Source organism: Haliotis rubra, unplaced genomic scaffold (genome assembly GCF_003918875.1).
Source record: "Haliotis rubra isolate DU_JTF1 unplaced genomic scaffold, ASM391887v1 Scf11, whole genome shotgun sequence".
NCBI lineage: Eukaryota > Metazoa > Mollusca > Gastropoda > Lepetellida > Haliotidae > Haliotis > Haliotis rubra.
The window spans coordinates 1,940,874-1,964,976 of NW_025765003.1; the positions used below are offsets into that span (position 1 = coordinate 1,940,874).

Consider the following 24,103-nt stretch of genomic DNA (forward strand, 5'->3'; position numbering starts at 1 on the left):
AAGGATGTTTAACAAACAGCAATCATTGGAATGATGACATGGGAAGGATGTTTAACAAACAGCAATCATTGGAATGAAAGACATGGGAAGGATGTTTAACAAACAGCAATCATTGGAATGATAACATGGGAAGGATGTTTAACAAACAGCAATCATTTGAATGATGACATGGGAAGGATGTTTAACAAACAGCAATCATTGGAATGATGACATGGGAAGGATGTTTAACAAACAGCAATCATTGGAATGATGACATGGGAAGGATGTTTAACAAACAGCAATCATATAAATGATGAATGTTTGATAACATGGGAAGGATGTTTAACAAACAGCAATCATTATAAATGATGACATGGGAAGGATGTTAACAAACAGCAATCATATAAATGATGACATGGGAAGGATGTTAACAAACAGCAATCATATAAATGATGACATGGGAAGGATAACAAACAGCAATCATTAACATGGGAAAACAAAGCAATCATATAAATGATGACATGGGAAGGAAGGGAAGACAACAAAACAATCAGAGAAACAAGAAAAGAAAAACAGAAAGAGAAACAGAAGTGAAACAAAAATAGCAAAGAAAAGAGAGATGAGAAAAGAAAGAAAAGAAAAGAGAAGAGGGAAGAAACAAGAAGAGAAAGAGAAGAGAAAAGAGAAGTAAAGAATAGGAAAGATGGGAAGGGAAGAAAACAGAAAAGAAAAGATGAGAAAAGGGACAGAATAAGAAACTTTAGCTAAATGCAATCTGATTTAATAATAATAATAATTATGGAAAGTTATACAGCACTAAATCCAACCACTAAGTGGGTGCTCAAAGCGCTTCTTTTTTCTCAATTTCAGAAGCACCTGCAGCAAAACACATAATCAGCCATTCTGTTTTAGTATTGGCAATTTGAAGACAGCACTTTATTGATGTTATTATGCAATAGCTCTTTGTTTTCTCTCTGTTTAACTCAGGCAGCATGCAAAGCTCCACTCACATGCTCTTACAGTTTGTAGACACTGACCTCTATCTGTTTGATGTTACCTCCAAAGATCATGCTTTCACTAAATCATCTGATTAAAACAAGTTATTTCATCTTCGTTGCCATAGTAACAATACTGCATGTAGCCAGTATTTTTTCCCTTTTTAAAAAAATGTAACATTATTTTATTTGTATGGTTGTGTCCATAATTCCGTCCATAGTTTCAGCAGTATATTGCTGTAGTTAAATTGTTACCATGGTTACAAGCTGTAAATACTAGTTACAGCAGTATGTTGCCATGGTTACTGTAGTGTTGACCAGGGCGCTGGGGACATGAGTCGTGTAATTACGTCACCTGACACACCTGAAACAAATAGGTAAACATGACTATTTCACTTAATCCCTGAAATAAGTCCAAATTTATTCCAGTGTTTCTACAACAATATACTGAGGTCTAGTGTTGGGAATTGGTTGAAATCTCACAATTGATGATTGGTTCATTACCAACGAACAATCATCAATAAAAATTGGTTAGCGTCAATTTTCAGATTTTCCTATTCAGGTTGCTATTGCAGATATGTATAACATGATGCACCTTGCTACTTTAAAGTGATGTTGATATATCATGAACATAAACTTCCCAGAGTCTTAGAGAAACATTCAGTCATGGCTTTTCAGTTAGTGAAGTGAGTTTTCTAAGAATTAAACACGTTTTCAGGCCCTGACAACTTCTAGGATATGTTCCATTGTCAAGTTTTTCAAAGACTAAAACAGTAGTTCCAAAGAGTTTATGAGAAATTGTGATCGATTGCTTGGTCGTTTGGTCACTGCGACCAATCTTCGATTATTTCAATTAATCGGAACACCACTACTGAGGTCACTGAGGTGCTGTTGAGACTACTTAATCAGGAACTGTAACAGACCATACTATATTTAGTTCATCACAATGACAGTCAGACAACTTCAACAAGCTTGAGGAAGTGCTCTTCATAAACACAAGTATAGTACTCAACATTAGCCAAGGAACACACTTTGTATTGAAGAGAGGTTGATCCTTAGCAAATATTAAGCAGTATTTGAGGGTCAGATATACCGAACCTTTGCTGGAAACCTATTTACCATTACACAATAAACTAATATATCATCACAAAATATTTCATCATATTCTGCCCTCTTTCCACCAGCAGTAAGACGAGTGGATTTCATGTCCGCTGACTGAACAAAGGGAAATAACTCTACATTGACAATCTCTGCTCTACACACAAAAACATGTGGAATTGCCTGTTAACCTTTTTCAAAGCAAATAATTTCAAGTTATGCAGAGTTTTTACCTAATTATACTACTACACAATGGGAAAATGTACCACAGTATCTTTATTGTAATAGTAATAATTCATTTAATGATGTCACCATGTGGATAATTAAATAGTAAAATTAAATGATTCTGTAATATTACAAAATAAATGTGGCATAATACAAAATGTATTGGTAATTGTTTACAAAATGAAGTTTTAGCATTACTAAATGAGCAAGTAATATTTACTAATTAATTTAGCAATATTACAAATTTACTAAATGGTATTAAAATATTATTGTAATATTACTAAACAGCTACTAATGATCTACTGTGCCCCCTAACACTCTGTTCAGCTTTACCTTCAAGACTGCAGCGAATATTCCTGGACTGCATCATCCATGGAAGCATGATGCAACAGTCGAAATATTCATGAAATATCACAACAATCATAAAACTGTGAAATCCTTTTTTATAAATATATTCGATGCGTATTTGTTATAAACTTTTTGTGTATCTAACATTTTAAATGCGTGGTGAGTGTAACAATTATTTTTCAATGTGTAATTGGAAAATTTCAATGCATATTTTACCTGGATACGTAGCTTATCAGGGCCTCTGCCTTGATCAATATTTCTCAAACCTATTCAACAATGTTGTATATTCTCCTGATGTAGGAACAGTAAAAACAATATAAATACATATATCTTTTGATTCCAAGAAATATAAAATTTTCATGCCGTACTGGTCACCTGGTCCTGTTCCATAAAGCAATCGTAGCGCTAAGATGATCGTAACTCCCATACTTAAACATAGACTTACGACAGTCGTAGCGCTAAGATTATCGTAACTCCCATACTTAAACATAGAATTACGACAGTCGTAGCGCTATCATGATCGTAACTCCAATACTTAAACATAGACTTACGACAGTCGTAGCGCTACGATCGCTGTCAGGAACGGGACCCTGGCTGTGCCTTAAGCTATGGACAAAATCTGTACATTCTACTTTCTGAAAACAAGTATTTTTAGAGATTGAAAATTCTTTATGTTCTGTACCAAAGTAATGAAACATAATTAACAGTATTTGATCTGAACATGATAGTTAGCCTGGGCCTCGTTCCACAAAGTTATCTTAGAATTAAGGTTATCATAAGCCTGTGTTAAAGTAAGGTTACTTTGTTGAATGGGTCGCTAGACACCATCTAAGTGTTACATTTGCACTCCTCCTAATGTTCAGAACTTCTCATTATGGTAAATAAAACTCAGCTCTTAAAATGTCAGCCCTTAAAATATCATACACTCATACAATGTTAACTCCAATTCCAAGAACCCCTAATAATATCACACACTCCCCATAATGTTAACTCCTTAAAATTCCAAGAGCTCTTCATAATGTCACACACTCCTCATAATGTCAAGAACCCATCATAATGTCACACACTCCTCATAATGTCAAGAGCTCTTCATAATGTCACACACTCCTCATAATGTCAAGAACTCTTCATAATGTCACACACTCCCCATAATGTCAAGAACTCTTCATAATGTCACACGCTCCCCATAATGTCAAGAACTCTCCATAACATCACACTCTCCTCAAAAAGTCAAGAACTCTTCATAATATCACACACTCCCCATGCCAAGAACTCTTCATAATGTCACACTCTCCCCATAATGTCAAGAGCTCTTCATAATATCACACGCTCCTCACAATGTCAAGAACTCGCAATAATGTCACACACTCCTCATAATGTCAATAACTCTTCATAATGTCACACACTCCTCATAACGTCAAGAACTCTTCATATCACTCTCTCCTCATAATGTCAAGAACTCTTCATAATATCACACACTCCCCATAATGTCAAGAACTCTTCTCCTCACAATGTCAAGAACTCTTCATAATGTCACACACTCCTCATAATGTCAAGAACTCTTCATAATATCTCACCTCCTCATAATGTCAAGAACTCTTCATAATATCACACGCTCCTCATAATGTCAAGAACTCTTCATAATGTCACACACTCCTCACAAAGTCAAGAACTCTTCATAATATCACACACTCCCCATAATGTCAAGAACTCTTCATAATGTCAAACACTCCCCATAATGTCAAGAACTCTTCATAATCATCACACTCTCCCATAATGTCAAGAACTCTTCATAATATCACACATGTCAAGAACTCTTCATAATGTCAAGAACTCTTCATAATGTCACACTCTCCTCATAATGTCAAGAACTCTTCATAATATCACACGCTCCCATAATGTCAAGAACTCTTCATAATGTCACACACTCCTCATAATGTCAAGAACTCTTCATAATATCACAGGCTCCCATTATGTCAAGAATTCTTCATAATATCACACACTCCTCATAATGTCAAGAATTCTTCATAATATCACACTCTCCTCATAATGCCATGAACTCTCCATAATATCACCCTCTCCTTAAAATACTCCATAAAATCTCTCACTCTCCACGTCATATGTACATGTATTTTTAATTAAATTTCTAGCTGTTTTATGCTAAACTCTGCAATATTCCAGCTACATGAGCACAGTCTGTAAATAATTGAGCCTGGACCAGGCAATCCAGTGATTGATGTCATGAGCATCAATGTACATAACGCTAGCCAATAGTACACTCGCCTTTATGGACCTGTCCAAACGTTGTCTGGAATGCAGCTAACAGTGTCGTCCCTGGCAACAGAGATCCTACCCTACTGCCATCTGGGAGTGTCTGCAGCTCATACACACCTGCAACAGAAGCATACAATGTCAAGTTGCATCAAGGAATTTCCAGGTGTGTTCAAATTACAACAATGTGAATTACAGTATCTATCATTGAAGGTTATCCAGTGTAACATATCTCCATTGTAGTATGAGGTCAAATGCTGTATTCAAGATTATTGCACTAATATGGCAATGGGCATGTGTATGTGTGTGACTGGTCATACTAGTCTGATGATGATGATGATGATGATGATGATGATGATGATGATGATGATGATGATGATGGAGATTTTACGTTCACTTCCCGACAGGATGCATTTTTAGCCATACTAGTCTGACTCATCATTGCTAACACACATGGACTTACCCCCAGCTGTGACGTTGCTGATATTGAGGTGAGTCCCCTGCTTCAAGGTGAGCAAGGAGTTCTCTTGTCGGCGCCACATCGGACCTACTGCTGCTATATAATTTGTCACCCAGGATTCATCTGCGCTTAGTTCCTTTCGAACACGTGCTCGATCACTTAAACTTTCTGCAACCAAAGCACAAAATGTCAGAAATCTAGATAATAGAGGCAACTGATGGGACTGGGTGGTCAGGCTTACAGGCTTGGTTGATGTATGTCATTGTATCCAAACTGTAAAGATGCTCATGATGTCAATCACTTGATTGTCTATTCTAGCAGTCATGCTAGAATGAAGATAAAGCTACGCTGTTTACAATTTTGCGGTCCTTTATCGTTGATTTAAATCAACGATAAAGGACTGCAAAATTGAAAACAGAGTAGCTTTATCGTCTACGTAAGTATTTACAAACCATCATAATTTAGATGGAATATTCATGTAGCATTCAACTAGAGGACTTCTCCTTTATATCACTTACCTGACAATGGTGTTAGAACCTACACCAACATGTCGCTCCTATTGAAAACCTCTGAACTGGACACTGGCGGTGTGGGGAACATGAAACTGATGTGCAAAGTTGTGTATATTTGGCATATCAGACTCCTAGAATCCTGAGTTCGATTCCTAGATTGGCTCTACTTATGTATCTATGTTTGTTGGCACCATACCAGTGCTCATGGGTTTCAGTGTTGGAGTGGTGGGGTAGCCTAGTGGTTAAAGCGTTTGCTCGTCACGCCGAAGACCCCGGTTTGATTCCCCACATGGGTACAATTTGTGAAGCCCATTTCTGGTGTCACCCGCCGTGATATTGTTGGAATATTGCTAAGAGCGGCATAAAACTAAACACACTCACCAAAGTGGTAAACGCTCAGACCTATATCACTTTGTTTGTTGTTTATCGCAGCAATCAGCAATATTCCAGCTATATAAATCGAGTCTGGACCAGACAATCCAGTGATCAACAGCATGAGTATCGATCTACCCAATTGGGATACAATGACATGTAAGAACCAAGTCAGCAAGCCTGACCACTCAATCCCATTTGTAGCCTCTTACGACAAGCATGGGTTCCTGAAGACACATCGCAACATCGGCATGATTCTACGATACCTGGACGTCAAGACTACAGCATCTCTTATTCAGGCATATGTAACATCTCATCTTGACTACTGTAATGCGCTTCTTGTGGGTCTCCCAAATTATCTTATACACAAGCTTCAGAAGGTGCAGAATACTGCAGCCAGAGTGGTTCTCTCAGTCAAAGAAATCAGACCACATTACTCCCGTTCTTCACTCACTTCATTGGCTTCCCGTCCATTACCATCAGGACCTACGTTATCTGTTCCACCGTTATACTCCTTTCGTTCCCTCCGATCAAATGACCTGTGTCTTTTGACAATTCCTGTGACTAGGACAAAAACATATAGTGACAGGTCACTCGAGATGACTGGCCCTCATCTCTGAAACAATCTTCGATCTCACCTCTGAACACAACCAGAGTTAGCTGTTTTTAAATCAAATCTAAAGACTTGTCTCTTTGGTGAAGCATTTGAACTCTATGTGATATCAATACCATCTTAGAGCCAAAGCGCCTTTGAGCGCTATACAAGTATATTTGTATGTATGTATGTATGTATGTATGTATGTATGTATGTATGTATGTATGTATGTATGTATGTATGTATGTATGTATGTATGTATGTATGTAGGTAGGTATGTAGGTAGGTAGGTAGGTAGGTAGGTAGGTAGGTAGGTAGGTAGGTAGGTAGGTAGGTATGTATGTATGTATGTACGTATGTATGTATGTATGTATGTATGTATGTATGTATGTATGTTTGTATGTATGTATGCATGCATGCATGCATGTATGTAAGACAACCAATTCTAACCCAGATCTTCCCAGGTTGAATCACTTTAACAACAATAATCATCAAAGTGGAGTTACGCGGTGGTGTTATCAGTATTCCTGCAACCTTACCATATTCCCAGATGTGTACAGCGTCATTGATGCCACCAAGCTCACTGAGCCAGTAGCCCAGCAACTTGGACTTGGCTGTACGGAGGTGCATCCATTTAATGGACAGCTCAGTGAAGGACTTGATATCTTTGGGATAGATGTTGTAGATCCTCAACTCATACAATGGAGGCATCTGGACTTGTGTACTGGTGTTCCGAACAGCCTGTAACCATGACAACAATGATGCTATAAACACATACAAGGTCTGCCTTGTGAACTGGAGTTCAGAACAGCCTGTCACCATGACAACGTTGATGCTAAAAACACATGCGAGATCTCTTGCCTTGTGTGCTGGAGTTCCTGCCTGTCTGTAACCATGACAACAATAATACTTTAAACAAATTTAACATTGCTTGCTTTGCATACTGTTACCATGACAACATAAAGATAATACCCAATTCTGCTGCAGACAGTGCATAAACTGAGATATACCTGTTGTCACAGCAATGCATCATCAGAAATTAAATATGGCATTATCTATTGATTAATGATTTTATACAACATCATTTCAAAGATAGACTAAGGCAGTGGGGTAGCCTAGTGGTTAAAGCATTCGCTCATCACGCCGAAGACCCAGGTTCAGTTCCCCACATGGATAAATTGTGTGAAGTCCATTTCTGGTGTCCCCCACCGTGATATTGCTGGAATATTGCTAAAAGCTGCGTAAACTAAACTCACTCACTCACTCAAAGATTGGATGTGTTGATGACACTGCCAATGTTTGAGAAGCCTCACGTTTCTGCATTTTCTACGAAGAGATAACTATGGGTAATAATAGGATTTGATGCAACACAGGTAGCCTTGAGTGAAAGCTTGTGTTCTGGAGAAAAAGTTAGTTTCTTTGGTTTTGTTATCTGGGTGGGTGGGTGGGTGGGTGGTTTAATAGGTTTGATGCAACACAGGTAGCCTGGAGTGAAAGCTTGTGTTCTGGAGAAAAAGTTAGTTTCTTTGGTTTTTGTTATCTGATAGGTAAAAAAACATAGCCAAAACACATCTTTACAAGAACCATGAATGTTGCATCAAAACGCAACCGTAACGCCTCGTGCAGTCACTTTCTGCATGTGCAGCGACGAGCACATGGGCTTCTGATGGCTCGGTGGATGGTCGAGAATTGTGATCAGTGAGAATCGTACTGGTCGTGAATTATACAAATAGTTGGCCATATTCAGGCATAGTTTAGATACTAAACAATTTAGAACAAGAAGACAAAGTCATCAATATCCCCCGCAATGGCAAAATACTCTTCATGATTATGTCTACGAGTTATGATTATGTCAAATATTTAGGTGTGTATATAGAAAAGTGGAAGGAGAGTATTGAAAGGTTTTTAAAGTTCTGCTCCAGAAAGCAGCACTATCACCAATTTCAGGCTAAGTCAAACTTGTTGCCATGGAAATGCCAAAAATATTTTATTCAGAATTCCAAAACTACCAAAAGGCACCAGTACACCACCAGACCAATCTATGTGCCAAGTTTTGTGAAGAAACATTGAACGGTTTTAGAGTTCTGCTCCGGAAAAGAGCACTACCACTAATTTCAGTCAGTCGAACTTGTTGCCATGGAAACGACAAAAATATTTAATTCAGAATTCCAAAACTATCAAAAGGCACCAGTACATTACCAGATCCATGTATGTGCCAAGTTTGGTGAAGAAATAGTGAACAGTTTTAGAGTTCTGCTCCGGAAAAGACAAATGTGCACGGACGGACGGACGGATGGAGTCCATTTTAATACCCCCTGCAAAACGCGTTGCGGGGGATAATTATAGTTGTGTAACTTATCAGATAACTTATTTAGTTTATGTAGTTTATAAAAGTATTATATTTAGTTTGGTGGTCGGAGTGGCAAGAAAAGTATCATATTTAGTTTGGTGGTCGGAGTGGCGAGAACTTAATTTAGTTAACATTTAGTTAAGCAACTTTTTCACGTTTCACGTACACAAAATTTTGTTTTAGTAATTCCACTGTGTAAACAGCTTGTTTCATATAGTCTTGGTTGTATTTGCAATGCGTCCCTGTCTGACGTGGAGGGCAGAACAGCTGACTATAGGATGGTATCTTGTGATACATAAAGAATCTCACCCAAGTGTCTACTGATATCAATTATATCAACACGAGTTGATAAAGTTACAAATATCCGAGGCTTGCCAAGGATATTTTAACTTTTATCAACAAGTGTTGATATAATTGTCAGGACATCATAGTGTCAGGGCATTGTACAAAATATACTGTCAAATGATATCTCCTAGGAGATATCGTATGATCTCACACAAGCAATATCTCCTGTGGAACACAATATTGGATGATAAATGTATCTCTCATGGACCGACACAAATAGTGAAAAATGATGAAAGGACTAAAATTCGAACTTATAAAATCTCTCGCTACACACAGTTATCAATTATTGTAAACAAATTGTTCGATAGCGTTAATAATAAAAACCCACCCACCCCAAAAAAAAGAAGAAGACAAAAATAACCACAAAATAACAAATACAAAGAAAACAACAAACACAAACAAAAGAGTTTTGAATGAATGGATGGTTGTAGTTAGTGGTCATCTTCATATTCTGCCATGCTTACAAGGAACACTATGTTACTTCTACCGTTAGGGGAGATAACTCTAGTAGTTCCTGACTGTAGGTGTTTATTGTGTTACATTACTGCAATGACAAACTTCCTGGCACAAGGCACATTATCAAAAAGTTCAGAAGGCAATTAAAACTTTGATAGAACTGAATTAGCCTTTTATCAATTAGAATTTAATTAATCATAATAATCATAAAATTTCTCTTAATAATAATACAAATAGGTTTGCTTTTTCATGTAATTACATATTGTGTTATGAACCTGATGAATAATGAATTTGAATTTGAAATCGGTAAAACCTGGGGTATTATTGACACTGTTATGTGGCAGTGGGGTAGCCTAATGGTTAAATCGTTTACTCATCACGCTGAAGACCCAGGTTCGATTCCCCATATGGGTCCAATGTGTGAAGCCCATTTCTGCTGTTTCCCTGCCATGATGTTGCTGGAATATTAAAGTGGTGTAAAACATTACAACCAGTTGTTGTATTTATCACACATTGGGTATCAATGATACCAGTGCAATTATGAAACATAATATTATTAGGCCAACATTTGCAACATCTGGTGCTTTGATAGATTTATAATGACAACGACGACTGGATTATAGTTTGACTGTTCATGAAACTGATATTTACGATTCTGGGTTTGAAATCATTTAATTGCATCACAGTATCATCGGAAATTAAGGCCCAAGTTGCAATGACTTGGTTTGTCTGTTGTTTAGTGCCGAACTCAGCAATATTACAGCTATATGGCAGTGGTCTGTAGAAAATTGAGTCTGGACCAGACAATCCAGTGATCAACAGCATGAGCATCGATCTGTGCAATATTGGGAACCGATGACCTGATATCTTGCAGTGTCAACTTTTGACCATCTGAAATGAAAGTTTCCCTCATGCACAAATTTGCCCAAATAATTTGAAACATGGGAGATGTACTGGCGGCATAACATGGCCACAATGTCACCTTGCATGCCAGTCAGAAATCAGCTCAACCTGGGCGAACTGTAAAGAGTTCGTGGCAAGACCCAATAAACATTCAGATTTCAAAGGGTAAATTAATGGAGCCTTTGTTGTAATGAAGGGGTTGTTGCCAGCACAGGTACTACAGATAATGTACTTTGTTACAGTCACATCAAACACAAAAAGCTAGAGATGTTCTTGTACTGCCAACGAGAAAGCCAGAGAGATGATTTTAAGGAGGGGTCACCCATATTTTGTTCTGGGGAGGTGGTGGGGGTGTGTGGGTGTGGTCATCAATTCATCACTTTTGTACAGATGTACTAAGGTGTCAGCAATTTTGTACTTTTACATATTTTAAAAATATGCTTAAAAATTATGGGAAGGGATGGGGGAGTGCAGCTGGGTTTTTTTACCTTGTACATATATATTTTTTTTATTTTTTTTTTTATATATTTTTTTTTTTTTTTTTGTTTGGGGGTCATTCGCATTGTACATGATTCTCCATAAAAATCATCATCACTCCCCCTAGCCATAAATAAAGCAGCTGAGGGACGCGATGCGGTCCTATACAGTCTAGACATGACCTTGCATCGCGATGACTGTAATTTGTAAAGGACTCATAGCGGCTCTCGGCTAAGGCTAAATAAACAATCTACCGATCAAAAAGAAACAGGAACCACAACTTTTCAAAAATCACCCTGATTCCTACGTTTCCATCATTTTCCCGAGCAAATATAACCATAGGCGCCCTACTGTGATATATTTATAAGCATGACCTATATATATAAGAAATTCTTATATCTTATATACATATAGGTCATGCTTATAAATATATCAGAGTCGGGCGCCTATGAATATAACGTATTACACCTTTCAATTGCTCCCCCTGTTACTCCATGTCATTAAAGTACAATAACAATGTTTTGAGACCACCCCCTACTCTGGTGATATTTACACCTGTTACAATCCACAGGCCAGTTTGAGGTCATCACCTCGGAACTGTTGTTTGGCAATAAATTACCTGTGTAAAAGTGTAGGTGCAAGCTGACGCGCGCAAACTGAGTCGGGAAGCAGTGAGGAGGTTTTCAAGATTGCACGAAAAAGATTGGAAGCCTTCGTGACCAACTTCAGCAGTACCGGGACAAGCCTGATGACACGGAAAGAGGCGATTCGTGATGAAAGCTTTTTGAACGTACTCGTGTCTTTCCGTGTTTTGACGGAATATCACGTTGTTTTTTTGCAATGGCTAACCGTGTCGACTGTTGTAAAAAAATATGAAAGAATGAATTGAATGAATGCGATCGCTGTTCTAGTTAAAGTGGCAAATGAATGAACACACTCATATTTTTTACCTACAATTGCAACTTATGCACTGCAGACGACAAGCAGAATCGCAGCATATAAGGTGCTGGTACTAACATTAAATTAGAACAATCTCGGGGGAGCGAAAAATGAATGAAGACATAACTGATCAAGAAAACATAGATCTACGGCTGAACTAGTGTCAAAATTACATTTTTGTTAAACATTCAACGCGACGTATTACCAGTAATCTGCATCCAAACTGCGCGACGTATTACCAGTAACCTGCCTCCAAACTACGCCAAGTATTACCAGTAATCTGCATCCAAACTACGCGACGTATTACCAGTACACTGCATCCAAACTACGCCAAGTATTACCAGTAATCTGCATCCAAACTACGCCAAGTATTACCAGTAATCTGCCTCCAAACTACGCGACGTATTACCAGTAAACTGCATCCAAACTACGCCAAGTATTACCAGTAATCTGCATCCAAACTACGCCAAGTATTACCAGTAATCTGCATCCAAACTACGCCAAGTATTACCAGTACACTGCATCCAAACTACGCCAAGTATAACCAGTAATCTGCCTCCAAACTACGCCAAGTATTACCAGTAATCTGCCTCCAAACTACGCCAAGTATTACCAGTAATCTGCCTCCAAACTACGCGACGTATTACCAGTAACTGCATCCAAACTACGCCAAGTATTACCAGTAATCTGCATCCAAACTACGCCAAGTATTACCAGTAATCTGCATCCAAACTACGCGACGTATTACCAGTAACTGCATCCAAACTGCGCCAAGTATTACCAGTAATCTGCATCCAAACTACGCCAAGTATTACCAGTAATGTGCATCCAAACTACGCCAAGTATTACCAGTAATCTGCATCCAAACTACGCCAAGTATTACCAGTAAACTGCATCCAAACTACGCCAAGTATTACCAGTAATCTGCATCCAAACTACGCCAAGTATTACCAGTAAACTGCATCCAAACTACGCCAAGTATTACCAGTAATGCTGCATCCAAACTACGCGACGTATTACCAGTAATCTGCATCCAAACTGCGCCAAGTATTACCAGTAATCTGCCTCCAAACTACGCCAAGTATTACCAGTAATGTGCATCCAAACTACGCGACGTATTACCAGTAATCTGCATCCAAACTGCGCCAAGTATTACCAGTAAACTGCATCCAAACTACGCGACGTATTACCAGTAATCTGCATCCAAACTACGCGACGTATTACCAGTAATCTGCATCCAAACTACGCCAAGTATTACCAGTAATCTGCATCCAAACTGCGCCAAGTATTACCAGTAATCTGCATCCAAACTACGCGACGTATTACCAGTAATCTGCATCCAAACTACGCGACGTATTACCAGTAATCTGCATCCAAACTACGCCAAGTATTACCAGTAATGCTGCACCAGTAAACTGCATCAAACTACGCGACGTATTACCAAACTACGCCAAGTATTACCAGTAAACTGCATCCAAACTACGCCAAGTATTACCAGTAAACTGCATCCAAACTACGCCACGTATTACCAGTAAACTGCATCCAAACTACGCGACGTATTACCAGTAATCTGCATCAAACTGCATACCAGTAAACTGCAAACTGCGCCAAGTATTACCAGTAATCTGCATCCAAACTACGCCAAGTATTACCAGTACACTGCATCCAAACTACGCGACGTATTACCAGTAATCTGCATCCAAACTGCGCCAAGTATTACCAGTAATCTGCATCCAAACTACGCGACGTATTACCAGTAATCTGCCTCCAAACTGCGCCAAGTATTACCAGTAATCTGCATCCAAACTACGCCAAGTATTACCAGTAATCTGCATCCAAACTACGCGACGTATTACCAGTAATCTGCATCCAAACTGCGCCAAGTATTACCAGTAATCTGCATCCAAACTGCGCCAAGTATTACCAGTAATGTGCATCCAAACTACGCGACGTATTACCAGTAATCTGCCTCCAAACTACGCGACGTATTACCAGTAATCTGCATCCAAACTGCGCCAAGTATTACCAGTAATCTGCATCCAAACTACGCCAAGTATTACCAGTAATGTGCATCCAAACTACGCGACGTATTACCAGTAATCTGCATCCAAACTACGCCAAGTATTACCAGTAATGTGCATCCAAACTACGCGACGTATTACCAGTAATGTGCATCCAAACTACGCGACGTATTACCAGTAATCTGCATCCAAACTGCGCCAAGTATTACCAGTAATCTGCCTCCAAACTACGCGACGTATTACCAGTAATGTGCATCCAAACTACGCGACGTATTACCAGTAATCTGCATCCAAACTGCGCCAAGTATTACCAGTAATCTGCCTCCAAACTACGCGACGTATTACCAGTAATGTGCATCCAAACTGCGCCAAGTATTACCAGTAATCTGCCTCCAAACTACGCGACGTATTACCAGTAATCTGCCTCCAAACTACGCGACGTATTACCAGTAATGTGCATCCAAACTGCGCCAAGTATTACCAGTAATCTGCATCCAAACTACGCCAAGTATTACCAGTAATGTGCATCCAAACTGCGCCAAGTATTACCAGTAATCTGCATCCAAACTACGCCAAGTATTACCAGTAATCTGCCTCCAAACTACGCCAAGTATTACCAGTAATGTGCATCCAAACTGCGCCAAGTATTACCAGTAATCTGCATCCAAACTACGCCAAGTATTACCAGTAATCTGCCTCCAAACTACGCGACGTATTACCAGTAATGTGCATCCAAACTGCGCCAAGTATTACCAGTAAACTGCATCCAAACTAAGCCACGTATTACCAGTATTTTGCCTCCAAACTACGCGACGTATTACCAGTATTTTGCCTCCAAACTACGCGACGTATTACCAGTATTTTGCTTCCAAACTACGCGACGTATTACCAGTAATCTGCCTCCAAATTACGCGAAGCATTACCGCAATTTGTCCCCAACTACGCGAAATATTACCAGTAATTTGCCTCCAAACTACGCCAAGTATCACCAGTAATCTGCCTCCAAACTACAAATTGTGGTTTAGTTCTGATGAGAATAAAATCGATACTTTGCAAAACACGTGCCGGGTTCGATGTCCCACATGAGGTAGAGAGAGAGGAGAGAGAGAGAGAGAGAGAGAGAGAGAGAGAGAGAGAGAGAGGAGGGAGAGAGAGAGAGAGAGAGAGAGAGAGAGAGAGAGAGAGAGAGAGAGAGAGAGAGAGAGAGAGAGAGAGAGAGGAGAGAGAGAGAGAGAGAGAGAGAGAGAGAGAGAGAGAGAGAGAGAGAGAGAGAGAGAGAGAGAGGGAGAGAGAGAGATTTTCACAGTTCAGACGGGTGTGTGTGTGTGCACAGTTCGTTTTCACGTGAGTTTCGATGGTCATTTCATGAACTGTTAGGTCAAAAGGGAGGGGGATGGGTGCGCACCCTTGCACGCACACACACACCCCTCCCTCTGGATCTGCCTATGAGTACAATGTGAAACCCATTTCTGGTGTCTCCCGCCGTGATATTGCTGGAATATTACTAGAAGCGGCGTAAAACTAAACTCACTCACTCATATAGTGGTCAAACTTCAAAAATAGGAATTGTACTCTAATTTGGAAGGTCCGGGTTAGAATATTGATCTTCAGTAACCCATGCTTGTCGTAAGAGGCCATTAACGGGATCGGGTGGGCAGGCTCGCTGACTTGGTTGACACATGTCATCGGTTCCCAATATTGCGCAGATCGATGCTCATGCTGTTGATCACTGGATTGTCTGGTCCAGACTCGATTATTTACAGACCACCGCCATATAGCTGTAATATTGCTGAGTGCAGCGTAATACTAAACTCACTCACTCACTCTAAGTTGGAAGACTGATCACAGGAAATCAGCTAGTCTGTCTCACAGTCACTGAAGCGCGTTATTTTCCTTTCAGACTAGAAGTAATTGTTTGTTTCTATCAAAGTTATATCTATTCAGAGACTAAGCGTTAGTCTAGAAATCAGCTATCAAGATGTGGATAATGGGAGGGGTATGCAAGGGCAGGCGGCAGGATATTTTGGGGCAGAGTCATGGCCAGGTCAGATAACAAACTGGTAACCTAGATTGAGGTCCTATATCCCCTGGTCTTTCCGTCAGTGTTTCAAAATTAATTTGTTCTATGAACACTGGAGGAAGGCGACAGTTTTGGAGATAATACATTGTTTTTTACATTACCAGGAACTATTTTTATTTTGAAGATAAAACGCGAGGGCAAATGATAATTTTTAACCATTTAGTGCATCACAACAAACATTTGGGGTGGATTCCCTACAAGAGTAAAATAAGTTCGGTAAGTTTTGAAAATGCAAAGACTTGATGATAATTTAATATGCATTAACGCAAAGTATTCTTCAAAAACATCATTTACATAAACCCCAATCATCAAATCAACTGGACAGAGTACACAATATTGGCAACCAACCAACTTGACTTTACCAAACGAAAAGTAACCGAAGCCACCCACATCTAACGACACCGACCCCTGATCAATAGAGATCGATGAACTGCTTGTATAAACTTTCAACATGTCCAACTTCTCCCTTGTCACTGGCAGCTACATGTAATCCCTTGTCATCACGTTGTTACTGATGTTGTTTATCCATAAAGGTTTTCCTTATTTCACATAAATGTACATAACAAAATTAATGATTATCGTTACGATAAATTATATAAAAGAAAAATGATAAAACATGCATAAACAGTAAGTAACCAGTCGCTAATTATTCTGACACGCTGTGCAAGCATGCCATCACATACAATTAAACATTGTACACGTCCTGTGCGTTTGTAACCTATGCAGCACAGGCGTTAATTGTTATTTTCTTAGTTTAAGCTAGATTAAAATTCCAGTCCAAATTCCAATTACAAGGTGTCTGATATTTTGACAGATGCACTTACCATCATATACTTGAAGACATTTCTACAAACCAATTTTCCTGAAAATATCATATTCTGCCACGTTCTGTTGTCCCATTAATAAACAGGTCAGTATATTGTATCTTTGACCCATTTACGGCTAGCTACGGAAATTACCGAGCGGCAAGTGCTTGCCAACTCAATACCTCGGGACGTTTTTGTAACACCTCTTTTCATTGGCAGATTATGCCATCGTCTAGAATTCGTCCAACCAATGACACCGTTAGAAAATGAGTGGAATTTGCAATGGCGTCGATGTAAACAGTTACCACGGAGAGCAGTAGATAAACCAGTTTGCTCACGCAACAACCGTCAAAAGAAACCTTTCCTTGCCATGTAAAAGTAAAATATTTACCTTATTATTTAACGACCTTAAACACCAACAACCGACCAATGATACACATGCAATGATTGAATTAACGCGTTGAATCATTATAAATTATCAGTGTGTAGTAGTCCCCCGGTTTTCGCTTACTTTGTCTTGAGAGACAAGTGACGAAAATGAATATGAAAGAACTTAGAATACACGATGTCAGTCCGCACATTTACTGAGGTTCAGTACTCGGTTGTTTTAGAGCTGACCGTTATGATGTAATCTTGATTATTCTAATAAATGATTTTAGGGAACAAATTTACAATACCCTTGATACTTTCCCAACTGAACCTAATCAAAACCTGGATAACTTTCCCGAAACACTAACCCTGTTTCTGTTTCTGTTTTTAAAAGGGGAATGGGGCATCAGATTTGAGATAAATATAAAGGATTCAGCTATATCAATATGCTAAGCTAAGCATACCAGGAGAATTATGCCCCCAAAATAGCAGTTGGATAAACAAGTTTGCCTAGCATTTTAGACTATTAAATGAATATGTATGCCTCAATTTGTCCTTGAAATCCAAACTGTACTTGTAAAATGGTTACTAAAAGCATAAAGATAATGAAATGATGGATAAAATGTTAAAATCTTACAATTAGAAAATTAGTCAAATTGTAAAGTTGTATCGATTATGCCATAAAAAACAGAGAGCTACAATGGGTTCCAGAAGTCTAGACCTAATTCTACATCACATCTAGACCATCAGACCTCAGCCATTAAAATTACTAGTCAATGCTATAATTTGTTTCACTTTTGTTCTACACGAGATAATGGTCGTCTAATGCTTAGGGTCACATAGTTTGAATATAATAAGATTTTATAGACTTTTGTCGTGAAAGATGTTGATTAACAAGGGCCAGCAGAAAAAGATCAACATGGTTCATGTCACTGGTAAATGGTGACATGTCTATGCTTGGATTACCAACAAAAAGTAGTAATATTGAAAAGTTGTAACTTTGTCTATTGTGTGTGCAAACTGAAACTTTATTTCATCACTGTAGTTTATGTACGATATTATTACGATACAATTATCATATGATAATCTTAAATAATTCTTCCCAATGAATATGTTTGTGATTAGGGACCTTTTTGGGCCAGCCCTGGAAGTTTGTTGTCATTTAAACCACCAGCTTCATTGTATATTCTTAATGTTATTTACAAGAATTAAAGGTCACATGCGGGTGGGTGTGCACTCAAGTGTAACGGCTGGTTCATTAGCAGATGCAGCCTTCACGGGTCATTGTGTGTGTATATATAGAAAGTTGGGCTTTGTAAAGACATGCTCATTTTTTGTGTATAACATTTTGCAATCAACAGACATCATAACATGTCATGTGTTCAAGTATCACACTTGCCTGTCTGTGTAATTACATAATGTGACAGAGACCGAACTCGGGCCATAAATCAATGCGTTTTGTTTATGGTGTATAGCCTGATTGGTGTTAAGTTCAAATTGCATGTGGTCAGTGATCGCAGTTGTGTATTGAATATTGTCATTAGCAGACAGGCAGGCAGACACACTGGTGTCAATAAAACAAGACATTGAGTTTTGTCTGTGACAGCGACATATCTATATCACAGTTAGAAATCGTGTCATTTCTAAATAATGCTTTTAAGTATCGAACTGAGAAAGTGACTCGGTAAGAAGAACGTGTGGTGAAATAGACAAATGAAATTATATAAACAGTTTATTTACTGTCATAACATACAAAAGCTCGCGCCTGGGAGATATCAACAAAACATTAGGAAACTAGCTCACACCAAAGCCTTCACAGAGTATTCACCAGACAGCCCGGCTTCCAAGTTCGCGGCGAACCTATTTCACTGCGCACGTGCTATGAGTGCAGTCAGCTGTTGAAACCCGTTTTCCCCAGAAAAGTCTGGGGAAAATTAGTGAAACGTTTGAACTCCGATTTCGCGCGTTTTTTTTCATCGCGTTATTTTTCAACTTTATAAGTTGAATTTGCATTTTTGACGCTTTGTTTCGGTAAGTCCATACGGAAAGGTATCAGAATCTGCAAAGTTGTGTTTTACGTTGCATGTGACCTTTAAACAACAATATCATTACAACAAAACAGACTCTTTATTTTGTAAATGATGGCCTGTGAGGCCTATAGTACAAATTACAACAAAACACATAGATATGAATACATAAGCAGTTAAGATATTCCATCTTATCAGCTTCAGGAAATGTTACTTACTATTTTCATAATGCATGCGCAATTATGTTGTAAGACAGAGTTTCTACCAATGTAAGTAAGTAATCAACTGTAGTGACTCACATTATGAAGCAAGGAATCTGAAAGATCTGTTTTCCCGCGTCAGCAGGCATCTCCATTTGAACTACTTAAGGGAAATTGATCTGCATCATAAATTGTAACTGTGTAATGTAAATTATGGATTGCTTGTTTTTTAATTTGTCATATTCTGTTTGTAAATAATAATGTAATGAATATATATGTTTTCCAAAAACTCGTGGACTTTTTACTTAGAACGAGTATGAATAATACTGACGTAACGTAAAACTCATCTCAACCCAAGTAAGTAATCTTTATCATACATCATGCATCAGATTGATTAAAAACAAGGCAACAAAATAACAGTTACAGAATGATTGAAATCAACATGGCATTAACTACTTCAGGTGAAGGCTGCCTCTGTGACACCAGATGGCGCTCAGTGGGGGGCTGGAGGGGCAGGATCTGATCCGCAACCTCCGTCAGCTCATCTACAGCTTCGAGCCCTACATCCGCGAGGCTGTCTCAGCGGACCAGATAGAGGAGAACCTGATACACCTGGAGGAGAGCGAGGAGAACTTCCACAAGTAAATCTTTCCATATGCCTTTTCGAGATGAAATGTATCAACATAAGTTGATGTAGGTTACTGATACCTTGTAATTCTTCCCATTGTCTTGCACTCAGCCAGGCAGAGTTTGACGATATTCTGACAATTCAGGGGCTGATAAGGGAATATAGAACTTGCACTCGTGCAACCTGAAACTGCAAAATGCAACCTCATATTCACACCCACTGGATGTAATATTTCGTTGTTCTAAGAATAGGATTATGAGGAACTATAATTTGCAACATGTAATATTTTTTCCTTAATATTAGCCCTGAAATCATGAAAGAGTTCAACTCTTATACAGGCATGAAAAACAGGTCACCAGTAGCAGAGGTACTTGACATTTCAAATTTGTCATTTCGTAATTTTTTGTCATTATTTTTGTCATTGTCATTAAGTGACCATATTGGGCTGTTATAACTTCAAACAGGTCAAGTTGTTTTATGTATTCCTTGTGTTTGTGAAAGTGGATTTTCTATAATATTTCAACCATTGATGAGTTATTTCAATATGATGACAGATATGAAATCATAAAGTTGCTGAAACGAAAAATTGATGAGCTCCTGGGACCTTTGATTGATGATGAAATTGAGCGGTTCTCGACAGTTGGGCACATTGGGGCCAACGGACAGGAGACAGTGGTCAGTCGAATCACTGACCGCATCTTGCAGTCTCAGCAGTGAGTTGTCCTCATTGTTTGCTGTGTCTTGTTTTAGATGTGTCATTACTTCCCAAGCTTTGTATATGTTATAAGCTCTTCCATCTTCCATGAAGACAAATGGCTGATTTGAGGTGTTGTAGTAAGTTGTATCTGTATTTGAGTCATGTAATAACCTGTGAAGATCCAGGTTAGAATTGGTCTCCTGCAACCCATGCTTGTCGTAAGAAGCGACTAACAGGATCGGGTGGTCAGGCTCCCTGACTTGGTTGACACATGTCATTGTATCCCAATTGTGTAGTTAGATGCTCATGCTGTTGACCACTGGATTGTCTGGTTCAGGCTTGATTATTTACAGACCACCGTCATATAGCTGGAATCTTGCTTACTGTGGTGTTAAACAAACAACAAATGAATACCCGATAATGTTGATTAAAGTAAATATTCATTACCTAAAAACCTTATCTTCAACACTGTAAGGGGCAGTGGGGTAGCCTAATGGTTAAAGCGTTGGCTCGTCACGTCGAAGACCCGGGTTCGAATGCCCACATGGGTACAATGTGTGAAGCCCATTTCTGGTGTCCCCCGCCGTGATGTTGCTGGAATATTGCTAAAAGCGGCGTAAAACCAAACTCAGTCAGTCAGTCAGTCAGTCATTCTTGTGTACACACTTCATTTACCAAGTGTGCTTGTCATGCCAAAGACCCGGGTTCGTATCCTCACATGGGTACAATGTGTGAAGCCCATTTCTGGTGTCCCCTGCCGTGATGTTGCTGGAATATTGCTAAAAGCGGCGCAAAACCAAACTCAGTCGGTCAGTCAGTCAACACTGTAAACACATGAAATAATGATCACAATGTGGTTCCCCATGTTTTTTCAGATATCATGACTTCAACAAGAAGCTGAAGCGTAATATGACTGATGCTATTGACCAACTGCAACAGAACTTCGAACAGGAATTCTCAGGTGGTCGTCATGGCGATGCTGGTTTTCAGACACGCAGGGAAAATATTGTTACAGACGATGAGGAGGTGACCAAACTGACGTTTCTTACCGTTTTATTTGTATGTTCACTGACGCATGAATGTGATCATAGGTTTGTCCAGCATGTAGTATGTGTTGTATAATTATAATTACAACATGCAAGTTGAGACCAAGAACACTCCATACAAGGCAGCTTATTCAGATAATTTGTAATAATAAGTTAAATGCTGGGCAGATATTTCCAGATTTATGGCATGTCGATTGTTGATGCCTAATGTCGGGTGATTGAAAATCATGTATCTTTGGTGTGTATTATTGATTTTGCGGACATAGACTGGAACCTCGTCATTTTAATGTGTGACTTGTTTTCAGGGAAGTGTGATAATGTTTGACCATGACTACATGAAGCATGTAGCGGACAGTCTCAGCAAGAGCAAGCCCACACAAGTAAGCTTTAATCTCTTGTTTGTTATTATTGCTGCAGCAGTATTAAAGCTATTTGACAGTGGTCTGTGAATATTTATTCTGGACCAAACTGTAGAATGATTGATATAAGGAGCATTGATCTACATATATGACACAATTACATGCATCATTCAGGTCAACAAGCCTGACTAACTGATCTTTCGATAGGCATGGGTTGCAGAGGACCAATTCTGACTCCAAATAGATTGGATGATCATGTTCATGCATGCATTATTTCAGTTCAGGGGCTGATATTACATCCTACCCTTAATTGTCCAGGATTGTCTCCCTTCTGTTACATCCTGCCCTTAATTGTCCAGGATTGTCTCCCTTCTGTTACATCCTGCCCTTAATTGTCCAGGATTGTCTCCCTTCTGTTACATCCTGCCCTTAATTGTCCAGGATTGTCTCCCTTCTGTTACATCCTACATCCCTGCCCCTTAATTGTCCAGGATTGTCTCCCTTCTGTTACATCCTGCCCTTAATTGTCCAGGATTGTCTCCCTTCTGTTACATCCTGCCCTTAATTGTCCAGGATTGTCTCCCTTCTGTTACATCCTGCCCTTAATTGTCCAGGATTGTCCCCCTTCTGTTACATCCTACCCTTAATTGTCCAGGATTGTCTCCCTTCTGTTACATCCTGCCCTTAATTGTCCAGGATTGTCTCCTTCTGTTACATCCTGCCCTTAATTGTCCAGGATTGTCTCCCTTCTGTTACATCCCTGCCCTTAATTGTCCAGGATTGTCTCCCCCTTCTGTTACATCCTGCCCTTATTGTCCAATTGTCTCCCTTCTGTTACATCCTGCCCTTAATTGTCCAGGATTGTCCCCCTTCTGTTACATCCTCCAATGTCCAGGATAAGCCCATTAATCTGGTGTCCAGTGATGTTCCCTTCTGGACATATGCCCCTGTCTCCCTGTTACATCCTAAAGTGTCCAGGATTGTCCTTCTTCTGTTACATCCTGCCCTTCAGTCAGTCCAGGATTGTCTCCCTTCTGTTACATCCTACCCTTAATTGTCCAGGATTGTCTCCCTTCTGTTACATCCTACCCTTAATTGTCCAGGATTGTCTCCCTTCTGTTACATCCTGCCCTTAATTGTCCAGGATTGTCTCCCTTCTGTTACATCCTACCCTTAATTGTCCAGGATTGTCTCCCTTCTTGATGATGATATTACATTATGATGATATGAGCATGATGATGATAATGGATGATGATCTGAGCATGATGCTGCTTCTGTTGCATGATGATGATGATGATGATGATGATGATAAGGATGATGGTATGAGTCTGATGGTGTGTTACAGACACGACATGATGATGATGATGATGACGACGGGATGCTCTCCAGAAGCTGAACCAGATCATGTCTGCCGACTCCGTCAACTCCGACCACTGGCTTCAGTTGAAGCGTAACCTACAACAAGTCATGTCCGACCCTGATGAACAACTCTCGGTATGTATAAAATACACCGTTAAAGATGAGTGGTTGAGAGTGCTGTGATTG

General features: G+C 39.3%; 2 protein-coding genes across 2 annotated transcripts in view; one reads left to right on the plus strand and one right to left on the minus strand.

The window, feature by feature from the left end:
* Positions 1–1,135: 1,135 nt before the first annotated feature.
* On the minus strand, positions 1,136–12,131 carry LOC124284364 (protein NipSnap homolog 3A-like). Its single transcript, XM_046720452.1, has 6 exons — positions 12,006–12,131; positions 7,395–7,596; positions 5,380–5,544; positions 4,930–5,036; positions 2,631–2,700; positions 1,136–1,338 (listed from the first exon to the last, which is right to left on the minus strand). The coding sequence occupies exons 2-6, from the start codon at positions 7,564–7,566 to the stop codon at positions 1,277–1,279; spliced, it is 576 nt and encodes a 191-aa protein (XP_046576408.1). The 5' UTR covers positions 7,567–7,596; positions 12,006–12,131; the 3' UTR covers positions 1,136–1,276.
* A 5,376-nt stretch (positions 12,132–17,507) lies between these two features.
* LOC124285428 (protein broad-minded-like) overlaps positions 17,508–24,103 on the plus strand; it is a 52,941-nt gene continuing 46,345 nt past the window's right edge. The window contains 6 exon segments of the mRNA XM_046721655.1: positions 17,508–17,610; positions 20,290–20,469; positions 21,011–21,169; positions 22,029–22,179; positions 22,505–22,582; positions 23,930–24,052. Of these exon segments, the coding sequence (XP_046577611.1) occupies positions 20,315–20,469; positions 21,011–21,169; positions 22,029–22,179; positions 22,505–22,582; positions 23,930–24,052 (666 nt within the window). The 5' untranslated portion in view covers positions 17,508–17,610; positions 20,290–20,314.

Bases quoted from the DNA above. Each gene is read 5' to 3' on its own strand.
- LOC124284364 (XM_046720452.1), bottom strand. From the start codon at position 7,566: ATGCCTCCATTGTATGAGTTGAGGATCTACAACATCTATCCCAAAGAT. The intron at 5,037-5,379 runs GTAAGTCCATGT...CTTCTGTTGCAG, and splicing joins CAGCAACGTCACAGCTGGGG to GTGTGTATGAGCTGCAGACA. The intron at 1,339-2,630 runs GTAAAGCTGAAC...TATTTGTTTCAG, and splicing joins TATTCGCTGCAGTCTTGAAG to GTGTGTCAGGTGACGTAATT.